The 15,068-nt window shown below is 57.2% G+C and overlaps 1 protein-coding gene and 1 long non-coding RNA gene across 6 annotated transcripts in view; one reads left to right on the top strand and one right to left on the bottom strand.

Annotated features, from left to right (window-relative positions):
* Nucleotides 1-15,068, top strand: part of LOC120679665 (pre-mRNA-processing factor 39-like) — a 54,155-nt gene that overhangs the window by 3,370 nt on the left and 35,717 nt on the right. For all 5 annotated transcript variants that reach the window (XM_039961315.1, XM_039961317.1, XM_039961316.1 and 2 more), the window contains exons 5-6: nucleotides 153-513; nucleotides 616-759. In XM_039961315.1, coding sequence (XP_039817249.1) covers nucleotides 153-513; nucleotides 616-759 — 505 coding nt within the window. The remainder of the gene's footprint in view (nucleotides 1-152; nucleotides 514-615; nucleotides 760-15,068) is intronic.
* Nucleotides 2,450-4,587, bottom strand: LOC120679667. The gene is made up of 2 exons (XR_005677282.1): nucleotides 3,462-4,587; nucleotides 2,450-2,701 (listed from the first exon to the last, which is right to left on the bottom strand). It is a non-coding gene; the product is annotated as an uncharacterized LOC120679667 (long non-coding RNA).

Genomic DNA, 15,068 nt, shown 5'->3' with positions numbered 1-15,068 from the left:
CATACAAAGAATTGCTATAGATAACTGGGAGACGTTGATAGTGGGACTGTCCATGCCTTCACACTACAGTGTTTCTTAATGTATAAATTGTGCGACGTGTCACTAATGGGCCTTCTTTTTTTCTTTCTTTCTTGGGATTGTAAATGTGCCAGTTTTAGAAAGTTGGTAACATTATCGGAACAAGAGGTGACAAGCTGTGCTGCTGAAAGATTATCAGGAAAGATGCATACTTCTGAAATGATAGATGGCGAAGATTCTGAATTGGATATATCAAATATTATTGCAGACTTATTTGACCAAAAAGGTGTGCATCTTAGTCCTGAAGCATTGAAGCGTTACTCATCTGCTGGGGAGAGGCTCTACAAAAGGTCCAGTAAAATTTACAAAGAAATCTGTTGCTTTGAGGCATCCATAAAAAGGCCCTTTTTTCATGTCAAACCACTTGATGAAGATCAGCTTGAAAACTGGCACCAGTATCTTGACTTTGTTGAGAAGAATGGGGATTTTGACTGGGTAATTTTCATCTTGTAATTGTTTCTTTATGCAGAAGGCTAGCTACATATCTTCTATTCTAGCATCTGATTACATCTCAGGGTCCTTGCCTTCCACTTGCAGGCTGTAAAACTTTACGAGAGGTGTTTGATCCCTTGTGCTAATTATTCGGAGTTTTGGATTCGCTACTCGGAGTATGTCGATGCTAAAGGTGGCCGAGAAATTGCAAACCATGCTCTTGTTCGAGCATCATCATGTTTTGTAAAGGTATTGCTTGGCCGCGTACTTGGTTTTCTACACCTTTTCATTGTTTTAAGCTTGTGTAAGGACACTGTGCTTTCTGTTTTATCTGCATAGTCTGGTATGGGTCCAAGGACAAAGTATATGGTACCTGCTCTCATCTTATCACTGGCAAGGGTGCAGGGCTCTTCTCTGTGTGGTAGAGAGTCTTTGAGGCATGGTTAAGGAGGGAGAGACTAGATAACTTCTTGTTTATTCTCAACGATAGTTATGAGACTGTCTTAACAATGGGTAGATTAATTGAAATAATGACTGATCTAACTCATACAGTTTTGGTCACAAAAAATGAATAATTTTTGTACAGGCACTGTCCTGTAACCTTTGATCACGAATTGTTAATGTAACATATTTATGAAATCATGAAACTACTTTTCAAGACCAATCTACTAATTACATTTTCAAGTTCACCGTTTTCTTGCACACATGCATCCGCTCAATCTTGGTACTACTAATAACAGCTTCTCAACTAAATATTGCTAGTATGATGATGATACGATTGCCATTTGAATCATAAAACAATATTTTTTCTCGAAAAACGCAGGAGAGCTGCACCTCATTATATTAAGAAGATGGAAGGGTGAAAGTGAAATACCCTTACAACTCATGCCTCACACCCCACTGTTATAACACTACATTCACGCCTGCATAATTAGAACAAAAACGACCCAAAACACAGTCCACACAATTAATCTACAGGGAGTGGGGCGGTCAGCAAAGACAGCCCCCGGACTCCCGCCAAAGACCAGAGCCAACGCTCCTCTCCTGCAGCGACCAAGGCACCAGCAATGCTGGGCGTGATGCCATCAAACACGCAACGATTGCTGTGGTTCCAAATTGTCCAGGCCCCGACGATTATTAATGAATTTAAGCCTTTCTTTGCCTTGCCCTTGACAGCAATATTTGTCTTCTCCCACCATGTATCAAAGGAGACTTCTCAAGGTTGTGGAGCTAGGGTATGAAGTCTGACCTGGAGGAGGAGGAACCAGAACTGCCTTGCGAAGACACAAGTGACAAGGATAGGTTGATGGTCTCATCATGCTGATCACAGAGGGGACATTGCTCTGGATGAGGCAATCCTCGACGCGCAAGACGATCGGCGGTCCAGCATCTATTATGTGTAACCAGCCATAGGAAGAAACTACACTTTGCTGGCGCCCAAGTTTAACAAATATGCTCACAGTGTTTTAAAAAACATTTTTAAACGTCGTTTAATCTTGATTAAATGCTGAACGGTGGCCAAGCGTTGCGTTTAATCACAGTGTCGTTTAATCACAACTCAATCTGCAGGGGGAGCGGATCGGAGTGCCCCTAAATGTAACCCGCCGCTCCTCCTGTGCTGGAGCAGGTTCGTGGGTCGAACTGCTCCCTTGAAATTGCTGCCCCGTCAGACCCACGGGTAGCCGGGGGCCGACCCGTCGCTACCAACATGCACAAGCTAGTAACATGCATCGGCTAGTAACATGCATCAACCCACGTGCTACCAACATGCATCGGCTAGTAAATTAATTAATTAAGGGTTCAGCTAAATAATGATGCCCATCGCTTGCACGTTGCATGCTAGCAGATAACTCCATGCATAACGAGCATAACAAAGCAGCCAACAGATAAAACGAGCTTTGCATCATGTTTTTCCAGTGACAGATAACTCCATGCATAATGATGTTTAGCAAGATAGGTAAGTTCAGATAAGGCACTGTAATGCCACACAAACACTTGGAATTCAAGTACCACAAAGCAGATTAAGATAGACTGAATGGCATGAGTCTGGGCAACTTAAGCGACTGCCTCAAGGAAAGCCTTCCTCTGTTTTCTCTTTGGTGGCAATGTTGTTGGAGCCTTTACAGAATCAACTTTTCTCTTCTTAATTGGAAACAACTTAATCCTGATATCTTGAAGGTTGTGGTCAGGCCTTCGAAACAGGGAAACAATCACAATTAGGCAGCAATCCATAGTTGATCATTCGATATACTAGACATAAATAAGCAGCTGCAGCACTATGGCCGACAATTCTGTTTCACACAAACAAGAAGCCGGGTACTTGAGGCAAACAAAACATTCAAAAAAGAGCGAAGGTTATATTTTTTTACGGAGCTGACTTGTCTGAATTACATATATCAGAAAAACAAGTACACTTATTTAAAACAAGGAAGCAGATTCAGAAAGATATTTAAAAGAACCTATTACAGTAACAATACATTTAACTTCTTTCGCAGCAACAAGTAAAAGGCTATGTTGTTGTTGTTGTTGTTGTCGCAGCAACAAGTAATGTGCAATATTTGGTGCACAAACTCTGCACTAGTATCTGGTTCCTACAAGTATTAAGTATATGTGCTGCTCTATGTAGCATGGCTGACATCAACACTGCACTAGTACACTTATAGTGAAGCAGCATTGCCTGTCTTTTGTCGCAAATTGTTCAAGACACACTGATGTTCAGTTCAGTGAAACCAAGAATATTTTACTGATCAAGAATGCTAAAGAACTGACATGCCTCTTATAGTTTTTTTTTTGAACAAAAGTACTTCATGAAAGTTGGAGCCTGATCCAAAGCTCAGATTAACTGCAAAGCAGGTTCTTTGTATGTCCATGCTAAAGAAAGCTGGCCTTAATATGCTACTTCTATATTTGAATATCTAACTGAAAGAACATTTTCTGAAGATAGAACCTACCATACTTTCCCATGAAACATAGAAGTCAGAAACTGCAGCAGCAAGAAAGAACATTCCATAGTGCCCCAAGCAATTCATAGAAGTAGCTACCATCTGTAGTAACTGTTTGAAACAAGAAAAGAACAAACATGTCAGATTTATGTTACTAAGACATCATGCACACACAGCTTTCAATGTCTGAAACAAAATAAGTAGAATAACTGCTAACACAATTGACTATTGAGACTGGTTAACTATGCTAAAATCATGAACAGTACTCCAACCAGGGATGTACCTAGGTTTGCCTGCAGCAGCAAGAAAATTGTAGCTATATCAATCTGATTTGCAGCTAAAGCATCAGAAGAGAAAGCAGCATGCAGATGTAAAAGAATAAAGTGACAAGGCTGAACATTGATAGATTACCTAATTGCAGTTTCATGTATTATCTTTGGGCATTATCAAGTCATTGATAGATGACATACTGAACTTTGTATTTTTACCTTCCGCCCTGAACCAATCCTGAGTGCAAATGAGTGCTTCTACTGTCTCAGGTAGTAAGCTGCTACGAAAATCATTGATTATTTTTTTACTAGTGCTGAAAGCTGATTCAGAAGCCACAGAAGATGCTGGAATGGCCAACAGATCCCTTGCTATACATGCAAGAGTGGGATACTTGACTGCATTACCCATCCACCACTTCAAGATGTCAAATTCTGCAGAACGCGGAACTGGGTTCTCCTCCAAATATCTATCCAGTTCTGTTGTCTTTTGTGACTGAAGATCATGACTAAGCTGCCTATCCCAAGCTGCCCATGGATCCGTCTTCATGGAAGGCATTTCATGATTGTTGGATCCCAAGTGGCCCATAGATGGAACATCTGGCTCTTTTCCTTTAGAAGAATATGTTTGAAACAACTCACGAACTAGATTTGCCACTCTATCAAATCTTTGCTTGGCTTTGGTTCCAAATTGTTGGTGTATATTGAGCCCATGTGTATAGAGGCCCATCTAGAGGCTCATGTATAGGTATTATATATACCCACTCATCTAGGGTTGGAGGAATACAAGCCACTATTCTCTCCATCATGGTATCATTAGCCTAGGGTTAGGATTCCTTTCTCCCCTCCCATGTCTAGCAGCCCCACCAGCCACCGCCGGCGCCGCCGTCGGCGCCATGGCCGGCCGACCACCGGTGCCGCCGCTGCCCCTCTCCTCCTTCCCTTCATCTCCTCTTCCTCTCCCTCCTCTGCTCCCGCTCGCGCAGATCTGGGCGCCTGGACCGCCGGCGCCCGGCCGCCGTCGCCCGGCTTTCCTGCTGCCGCCGCTCGGCCCTGGACCTCCTCGGCCGTTGCGCTAGTCCTTGAGGGCGCGCTGGTCGCGGACGCTGCCGCTGGCGCCGCAGGCGCGGGATCCTCTGCTCCGGGTGTTCCTCTGCTCCAGGGCGCCGCGGGATCCTCCGCTCCAGGCGTCCCTCCGCTCCAGGCGCCGCAGGGACCGCCGCCACAGGGGCCGCTGCCGCCCCCGGAACCGCTGCAGGGGCCGCCGCCGGCGCAGGGGCCGCGGCAGCAGCCACATACCGCCCTGGGCCCCCTGCAGCCCGAAGCCGCTGCCGCCGCCGCAGCTGGCGCGGGCGCCGGGGTTGTGGGTCCCCAGCAGCGCGCAGCCGTTTATCCGGCCGCCCTGCGGGCCGCAGGCAGGCCGCGGGCGCCGATCCGGCCGCCCTGCAGGCCGCAGCGCAGCTGCTGCAGGCCGCGGGCGCCGATCCAGCAGCCGTCGCTGCGGCCCACCGCGCCGCCGTCGCCGCCGGGAAGCAGCCCGCTGACGCCGCGCCCGATCCCGCGTGGTCGGCCCTCGGGATGTCTCCCGCGGATGCGTCGCTCGCCGCCGCCGCCCTACGCGGGCAGCAGGCCGACGCCGCTCTAGCCGCGGCCCTCCTCGCCGCCAAGTTGGAGGCTTCGGCGGCCCAGGAGCGGGTCCGCGTGGCTGCCCTCGCCTGGGAGCGCGAGCGCGCCACGGCCGACGCTCTCGCTCTCCGGGTCGCCGAGGCGGAGCGCTTCTTCCGCGTCTCCTCCGGCCAGCCCGTCAACCCCGAGCACGGCGCCTCGTCCTCCCACCAGGCTCCGTCCACTGGATCTGGAGCCCGGTACGACCCGACCGACCCCATAGTCGCCCAGCTCCACCTCCAGGCCGCCGGCGTCCAGAACATCTGGGCCCTGGTCTCCGTCCTCCTCGACCCCGCGTCCTCCTACAGCCGCTGGCGGGACCAGGTCCTCCTCACCCTTCGCCGCTACGCCCTCGACAACCACGTCCTCATCGACTTGCCGATCGAGGCGCGGGACGTGACGTGGCTGCGCCTTGACAGCGTCGCCCTGTCATGGATCTTCGGGACCATCTCCCTAGATCTTCAGGACCTCGTCAGGACCCACGGCGGCACCGCGCGGCAGGCCTGGGTGGCGCTCGAGGGCCAGTTCCTTGGCAACGCCGAGTACCGCGCCCTCCAGCTCGACGCCACCTTCCGCACCTTCGTGCAGGGCGACCTCTCCGTCGGTGAGTACTGCCGGCGGATGAAGAGCATGGCCGATGCTCTTCACGACCTCGGGGATCCGGTGTCCGATCGGGTCTTGGTGCTCAATGTCCTACGGGGACTGAGCAGCACCTACGACCACCTGAAGGGCTGGATCGCCCGCGAAAAGCCCTTCCCCACCTTCCTGCAGGTCCGGGACGACGTCGCCCTCGAGGAGATCACAAGGGGTCTCACGCCCGGATCGTCCTCGCCCACCCCAGCCGCGCTCGTTGCTGCTCCACCGGCCGCCTCAGCTGCTCCTGCCACCTCCCTCCTCGGCAGTGTTCTAAAAAACGTTTTTAAACGTCGTTTAATCTTGATTAAACGCTGAACGGTGGCCAAGCGTTGCGTTTAATCACAGTGTCGTTTAATCACAACACGTTTAATTATGTTCAATCTACGTTTAATCACAAAAAACTCTAAACCATAGGCAAGCGTTCGCCTAGCGTCTAGCGTTTTTTAGAACCTTGCTCCTCGTGTTGCTACCGCCGGGCAGACCGGAGGAGGGGGGTCCGTGGACGTCGCCGGCGACGGGGTGGTGGTGGTGGCACTGGTGGCCCTGCTTCTGGGAGCACCGGTACGTGTGGGGGCCGTCGGGGCGCGCCGACACCGGCTCCGGCTCCCGCTCCTGCTCCTGCCGCTGGAGATACGCCCTGGCCATCCTTCAGCAACCCATGGTCAGGGCGCATCTCGATGTGGCCGTTCCAGGGTCCGGGAGGGGGGCCTCGTCCTCAGCTCCAGCCGGCGGCCATGTTCACTGGCGTTGCTCCACTCTTCGCGCCGTCCTGGTCCCCGCCCGCTCAGCCCAGCCAGCAGCCGACGTGGCCTGGGGGGTGGGACCAGGCCGCTCTAGCGCAGTCCTTCAGCACCATGGGACTGACGTCGCCGGCCAGCACCGAGTGGATCGCGGACTCGAGTGCCTCGTTCCACACCACTCCCGATGCTGGTATCCTCTCTTCTGTCCGACCCCCACACCCCTCTTGTCCTTCTTCTATCATGGTTGGTGATGGGTCTTACCTTCCTGTCACCGCCGTGGGTTCTGCTCCTCGTCTTCCTAATGTTCTTGTTGCTCCTCAAATGGTTCACAACATTCTTTCTATTCTCCAGTTTACTGCTGACAACTCCTGTTCTATCGAATTTGACTCCTCTGGTCTTACTGTGAAGGATTCGGCTTCCCGGCGTCCGCTCCTCTGATGTGACAGCCTGGGGCCCCTTTACACTCTTCGGCTTCCTGCTTCAGCTGCCTCACCTTCGGCTTCTTCGTCTTCTGCTTTTGCCGTGACACCTTCTTCCACCACCTGGCACCGCCGGTTTGGTCACCCCGGCCGCGACGTTTTGGCTCAGCTCCGCCGTAGTATCGATGTTCCATGTACTAAGGCTCCTGCTGAGCACCTCTGTCATGCGTGCCAGTTAGGTCATGTTAGACTTCCGTTTTCTTTTTCTTCTTCGCATGCTTTTGATCTCATTCACTGTGACTTGTGGACATCTCCTGTACTCAGCATGTCTGGCTATAGATATTATCTGGTCATTGTTGATGATTTTTCTCATTACTCTTGGATTTTCCCTTTGCGCGCCAAGTCTGAGACCTTCCCCACCCTTCTCCACTTCTTTGCATGGGTGTCCACTCAGTTCGGCCTCACCGTTAAGGCCGTCCAGTGTGACAACGGGCGGGAGTTCGATAACTCCACCTCCCGGTCTTTCTTCCTGTCTTGGGGTGTTCAGCTGCGTATGTCTTGTCCGTGTACCTCTCCTCAGAACGTCAAGGCTGAGCGGATGATTCGCACGACGAACGACGTCGTGCGCACCCTTCTGATTCAGGCTTCTCTCCCCCCGCGCTTCTGGGCTGAGAGCCTTCACACCGCCACCTACCTGTTCAACCGCCTTCCGTCCACTGCTTCTCCTGCTCCCACTCCACACCACGCTATTTTCGGTACCCCTCCTCGCTACGACCACCTTCGGGTCTTCGGGTGTGCCTATTACCCTAACACCTCCGCCACCGCTTCTCACAAGCTGGTGCCCCGCTTGACTCGTTGTGTGTTCCTCGGGTACTCCCCTGACCACAAGGGGTACCGATGCTTTGACCTCACCTCTCGCCGCGTTCTGATCTCCCGACACGTCGTCTTCGACGAGTCGGATTTCCCCTACTCCACCTCCTCCACACCTTCTTCTGATTCCGAGCTGGCGTCTATGTTTCCGGCTGACCTGGTGGTTCAGCCACCGTTACCTGTCTGTCCTTTTCCTGCAGGTTTTCCCGGCGCACCGGCACCGCTTCCGGTGATCCCTGCTGCGCCGAGCGCGGCCCCGGTGCCCGCGGTCGCGCCACGCGCGGCCCCCGGACTGGTGGATAAGTCTGTGTACTTGGTCTTTGTGGGGCTGCACAAGAGGAGATGCTCTTGCTGCAGCACGTTGTGCTTTGCTGCCCCTAGAGGACAGCAAGGACAGCATCTTGACTACCTTTCAGTTGGCATCTAGGACAGCAGTTAGGACTAGCAGTTAGCATCTTGGACTAGTGTCTTTAGCATCTAGCTTGGCTGCCCTGCAGCCTTGGCTGCCCTGCAGCCCCTTGTATAAATGTATCCCCAGCCTCCCTTGGGATGGCATGGCTTTGAGTTTGTGAACGAAGAAAAACCCAGAAAATTGCCCCAAGTTCATTGTCATCCTCTCAGCTCAATGAGAGTTAGAATTGAGCTTCTAACATCTGGTATCCGAGCCGTACTTTCCTGTAGGTTAGACATCTCCTGCTCTTCTCCCTCCTAAGCAGCAGTTCAGCCACCAGCAGCAGCAGCTAGCGCAGCAGCACCTGCTGCACCCTCCGCTCCACCTTCCTCACCCGAGCAGACGAGCAACAGCTCATCTGAGGCTGCGTCTTCTCTACGCAGCAGCCCCTTGGAGGCGCGCCATGTCCGACGCACCGTCTCAGCGCTCGGTCGCCTCGAGCGCACGACGTCAGCGAGATGCCGAGCTCGCCGCGGCAGAGGAGCGCAGGCGAGCGACGGCACAAGCCGCTGCAGCAGCGGCGAGGGCGGCCAGGCTGGCTGCAGCGGAGCTGGCGGCGGCCAGGGCGGAGGTGGAAGCAGAGGCGGCGGAGGATGCAGCGCGTGCGGCGGAGGTCGAGGTTGAGACCTTGCGTGGCAGCCTCAGCGGCTCCATCGCCGGCGACGCCACCGCCGACGAGGACCTGGACGGCGGCGCGCCCGGTGACGGTCCAGGGGGCCGCGCACCCGGCGGCGGAGGCGCACAGGGCGGAGGCGGCGCTCCTGGCGGCGGCCGCGCCCTTGGCGGCGGCGCGCAGGGCGGTGGCGGCGCTCCTGGCTGGGGTGCGTGCGGCGGCGCCCCCGGCTACCACGGCCTCCAGGCGGTGGTCAGGGACGTCGGTCCCGGTGGTGGGTGGCCCACTCTCACCAAGACCAACTACGTCGAGTGGGCCGCGGTCATGGAGGTGAAGCTCCAGGTGCGGCATGTGGGAGGCAGTCCGGTACAACGACGTCGACTACGATGAGGATCGACGGACGCTGGATGCTCTCATCGCAGCAGCCCCGCCGGAGATGCAGTTCACGCTTTCCAAGAAGCGAACTGCCAAGGAGGCCTGGGACTCCATCGCTGCGGCACGTATCGGCAGCGACCGCGCCCGCAAGACCACTCTCCAGGCACTTCGCAAGGAGTGGGAGAACCTGGCCTTCAAGCCAGGTGAGGATGTTGATGACTTCGCTCTCCGTCTCAACACTCTGCTGCAGAAGGTGGTGCAGTTCGGCGACGACACCTACGACGAGGAGAGAGCCGTCGAGAAGCTCTTCCGCTGCGTCCCCGAGAGGTACAGGCAGACCGCTCGCTCGATCGAGTTTCTGCTGGACCTCTCCACAATGACGATCGAGGAGGCGATAGGTCGCCTCAAGGCCGTCGACAGTGACGAGCCACAGCCTCCCTCGGGAGGCATCTCCATCGGTGGGAAGCTCCACCTTACTCAGGAGCAGTGGGAGGCCCGGCGCGGCGACAGGAGGAGGGGCTTACTCAGGAGCAGTGGGAGGCCCGGCGCGGCGACAGGAGGAGGGGGGAGCCCTCTTCCTCGACTGGTGGCCGCAAGCGCGGCAAGCCGTGAAAGGGACGCGGAGGTGCCCAAGCAGGGGCACGAGGGCGCGCCGAGGGTGGCGCCCGCGGAGATGCTCAGGGCGGCGCCGCCGATAGGCCCAAGGTGGCACGAGACGACGCCTGCCACAACTGTGGCAGGCCCGGCCACTGGTCCAGGGACTGCCCGCAGCGGAGGCGTGGGGGCCAAGCCCACGTCGCGGAGGCCCAGCCGGATGACGAGCCGGCTCTGTTCCTACTCCACGGGGACATGGAGCCGCATCTGGCGGCACCGCCTGCCACCGCTCTACTCCACCTCCACGAGCCGCGTGCCCGAGTCCTCCTCGGCAACGGCTCCGACGACGACAGGGTCGATGGCTGGTACCTCGACTCCGGCGCCACGCACCACATGACCGGGCGGCGGGAGTTCTTCTCCGACCTGGACGTCGACGTAGGTGGCTCCGTCAGGTTCGGGGACTCCTCCGCCGTGGAGATCAAGGGCGTGGGCTCCGTGATCTTCACCGCCAAGTCCGGAGAGCACCGGATGCTCACCGGAGTCTACTACATCCCGGCGCTGCGGAACTCCATCATCAGCCTTGGGCAGCTCGATGAGAGCGGCTCCCGCGTGGTGATCGACAACGGGGTCCTCCGCATCTGGGACTACCGTCGCCAGCTTCTCGCCAGGGTGGTTCGAGGGAAGAACTGCCTCTACATCCTCCACGTCGGGGTGGCCCAGCCTCTTTGTCTTGCAGCTCGCAGGGACGACGAGGCATGGCAGTGGCACGAGCGCTTTGGGCACCTCCACTTTGAGGCCCTGAAGCGGCTCGGCGCCAAGGAGATGGTGCGAGGCCTCCCATGCCTCGACCACGTGGAGCAGCTCTGCGACGTCTGCGTGCTTACGAAGCAGAAGCGGCACTCCTTCCCCCAGCAGACGAGTTTCCGAGCCAAGGAGCGGCTCGAGCTCGTACACGGGGACTTGTGTGGCCCGGTGACACCGGTCACACCAGGGGGACGGCGCTACTTCCTGCTGCTCGTCGACGACCTCTCCTGCTTCATGTGGGTGATGATCCTCGGCAGCAAGGGAGAGGCTGCGGACGCCATCAGGCGTGCTCAGGCTGCTGCGGAGGCGGAGAGCGGCCGCAAGTTGCGCGTGCTGCGCACCGACAACGGCGGCGAGTTCACGGCGGCCGAGTTCACAGCGTACTGCGCGGATGAGGGCATCCAGCGCCACTACTCCGCGCCATACAGCCCGCAGCAGAACGGCGTCGTCGAGCGGCGCAACCAGACGGTTGTGGGGATGGCCCGGGCCCTCCTTAAGCAGAGGGGGATGCCGGCTGTCTTCTGGGGAGAGGCGGTGGTGACGGCCGTCTACATCCTCAACCGCTCGCCCACCAAGGCGCTCGACGGCATGATGCCGTATGAGGCTTGGCATGGGCGTAAGCCGGCGGTCTCCCACCTGCTGGTCTTCGGCTGCCTCGCGTTCGCCAAGGAGCTTGGCCACATCGGCAAGCTCGACGACAGGAGCACTCCGGGAGTGTTCATCGGCTACGCGGAGGGTTCGAAGGCCTACCGCATTCTCGACCCGGAGACACAGCGTGTGCGCACGGCGCGCGACGTTGTGTTAGACGAAGGGCGAGGATGGGCGTGGGACAAGGCGGTGGACGACGGCTCGGCTCCGACGTACGACTTCACCATCGAGTACGTCCACTTCGAGGGAGCTGGGGGAGTAGGCAGCTCTTCTTCGCCGAGCGTGCCTACCCCGGTCCCCAAGCCTCCACCGACTCCGGCGCCCGCCACACCGGCGGCACCACGCCCTTCAGCTACGACTCCGGCTGCGCCGAGTTCCTCGGCTGCACCACCACAGCCGGCGACGCCGCGCACTCCAGTACCGATAGCTACTCCTCCGGGCACGTCTACTTCGACACCTGCTCGTGCTGAGCACAGTCCGGTGGAGTTCGCTACTCCGCTCTCTCACGACGAGGAGCGCGTCGACGCGTACCACGACGGCGAGCCGTTGCGGTACCGTACGATGGAGGACCTTTTCGGTGATCAGCCGGTGCCGGGATTGGTGCCTCACGACCTGGAGGCGCAGTTGCACCTCGCGTGCGATGACGGCGAGCCTCGGTCTTTCGCAGAGGCCGAGGGACACGCGGCATGGCGTGCCGCGATGCAGTCGGAGATGGAAGCGATTGAGAAGAACCGCACTTGGGAGCTTGCTGACCTCCCTCGTGGTCACCGCGCGATCACCCTTAAGTGGGTGTTCAAGCTGAAGAGGGATGAAGCCGGTACCGTCGTCAAGCACAAGGCTCGCCTGGTGGCACGAGGTTTCGTGCAGCAGGAGGGGATCGACTTCGACGATGCCTGCGCTCCCGTGGCACGGATGGAGTCCGTGCGACTTCTCCTTGCGCTGGCTGCCTAGGAGGCCTGGCGCGTCCATCACATGGACGTCAAGTCGGCGTTTCTCAATGACGACTTGAGGGAGGAGGTCTACGTGCACCAGCCGCCGGGGTTTGCGATCCCCGGCAAGGAGGGCAAGGTGCTACGCCTGCGCAAGGCCCTCTATGGCTTGCGGCAGGCCCCGAGGGCGTGGAACGCCAAGCTGGACTCCACGCTCAAGGGGATGGACTTCGAGCAAAGCCCGCACGAGGTGGCCATCTACCGGCGGGGCAATGGCGGAAATGCCCTGCTGGTGGGTGTCTACGTCGACGACTTGGTGATCACCGGCACCAAGGATGCGGAGGTGGTGGCGTTCAAGGAGGAGATGATGGCCACCTTCCAGATGAGCCTGTCTCCTTCTACCTGGGGATCGAGGTGCACCAGGACGACTCCGGGATCACACTTCGACAGACCGCCTACGCCAAGCGCATCGTCGAACTCGCTGGGCTCACCGACTGCAACCCAGCTCTCACTCCGATGGAGGAGAGGCTGAAGCTGAGCCGTGACAGCACGGCAGAGGAGGTGGACGCTACTCAGTACCAGCGCCTTGTGGGGAGCCTCCGCTACCTCGCCCACACATGGCCGGACTTGGTGTTCTCTGTCGGCTACGTTAGTCGGTTCATGCAGCGACCGACGACGGAGCACCAGCAGGCCGTGAAGAGGATCATCCGCTATGTTGCGGGGACTCGCGACCACGGTTTCCACTACCCGAGGTGCCCTGGAGCGGCACACTTCGTCGGGTATAGCGACAGCGACCACGCCGGCGACATCGACACCAGCAAGAGCACGAGCGGGATCCTCTTCTTCCTCGGCAAGTGCCTCGTTAGCTGGCAGTCGGTCAAGCAGCAGGTGGTGGCCTTGTCCAGCTGCGAGGCCGAGTACATAGCGGCCTCCACCGCGTCGACTCAGGCGCTCTGGCTCGCTCGACTGCTTGGTGATTACTCGGCAGAGACACTGGAGCAGTGGAGCTCAGGGTGGACAGCAAGTCCGCTCTGGCCTTGGCGAAGAACCCCGTTTTCCACGAACGGAGCAAGCACATCCGGGTGAGGTATCACTTCATCCGAGGCTGCTTGGAGGAAGGAAGCATCAATGCGAGCTACATCAACACCAAGGATCAGCTTGCGGACCTGCTCACCAAGCCCCTTGCTCACCAAGCCCCTTGGGAGGATCAAGTTCCTTGAGCTCTGCTCCAGGACCGAGATGGTTCAATCTTCCCACAAGACGACGCACAAGACTTAGGGGGAGAATGATGGATAAGTCTGTGTACTTGGTCTTTGTGGGGCTGTACAAGAAGAGATGCTCTTGCTGCAGCACGTTGTGCTTTGCTGCCCCTAGAGGACAGCATCTTGACTACCTTTCAGTTGGTATCAAGGACAACATCTAGGACAGCAGTTAGGACAGCAGTTAGGACTAGCAGTTAGTATCTTGGACTAGTGTCCTTAGCATCTAGCTTGGCTGCCCTGCAGCCCCTTGTATAAATGTATCCCCAGCCCCCCTTGGGATGGCATGGCTTTGAGTTTGTGAATGAAGAAAAACCCAGAAAATTGCCCCAAGTTCATTGTCATCCTCTCAGCTCAATGAGAGTTAGAATTGAGCTTCTAACACGGACCTCCGGTCGTGCCGCGCACGGACCCGGTGTCTCCCGCTGCGCCACGCGCGGCCCCGGTGCCTTCCCCTGCACCTGAGCGGAACGCTCAGCCGGTGCGGGTGTACCAGCGTTGCTCGGCGACGACACCGGCGCCGCGGCGATACGCTGAGCCGGTGCAGGTGTACCGGCACCGCCTCCTGCTCCGGAGGCTCCTGCGACGTCGACACCGGAGCCGTCGCCGCCGCCGCCTCCTCCGGCTTCCTCTCGAGCCGAGCCGGAGGTGTACCACCCGCCAGTCATCCATCGGGATCCTCGGCATATCCATCCCATGGTGACTCGGCGGATGGCGTCCCAGGCCGCGACTCTCTCCGCCACCGAGGGAGAGCCGCGGGTCTCTCCGGTACCCTCATCTGTCCGCGACGCCTTGGCGGATCCTCACTGGCGTCGCGCGATGGAAGAGGAGTACGCGACTCTTCTTGCCAACCAGACGTGGGACCTCGTGCCGCGTCCGTCTGGTTGCAATGTGGTGACTGGCAAGTGGATCTGGACGCATAAGCGTCGGGCTGACGGCACACTGGAGCGCTACAAGGCTCGCTGGGTTCTCCGGGGGTTCACTCAGCGGCCTGGTGTGGACTATGATGAGACCTTCAGCCCGGTCGGGAAGCCCGCTACTATGCGCACAGTCCTCTCGCTTGCGCTCTCGCGCACTTGGCCTGTGCACCAGCTGGACGTGAAGAATGCGTTTCTTCACGGCACCTTGTCAGAGACTGTTTACTGCTCAGCCTACGGGATTTGTGGACTCGAGTCGTCCGGATATGGTCTGCCGGCTCAACAAGTCTCTCTATGGACTGAAGCAGGCTCCACGGGCTTCGTACTCTCGGTTCGCCACGTTCTTGCTGACACTGGGGTTTGCCGAGGCCAAGTCTGACACGTCTCTCTTCATCTACCGCCGTGGGGATGAGACGGCATATCTGCTGCT

The sequence above is a fragment of the Panicum virgatum genome, chromosome 6N, assembly GCF_016808335.1.
Source record: "Panicum virgatum strain AP13 chromosome 6N, P.virgatum_v5, whole genome shotgun sequence".
Classification (NCBI taxonomy): Eukaryota; Viridiplantae; Streptophyta; class Magnoliopsida; order Poales; family Poaceae; genus Panicum; species Panicum virgatum.
This window is presented reverse-complemented; position numbering and strand designations above follow the sequence as displayed.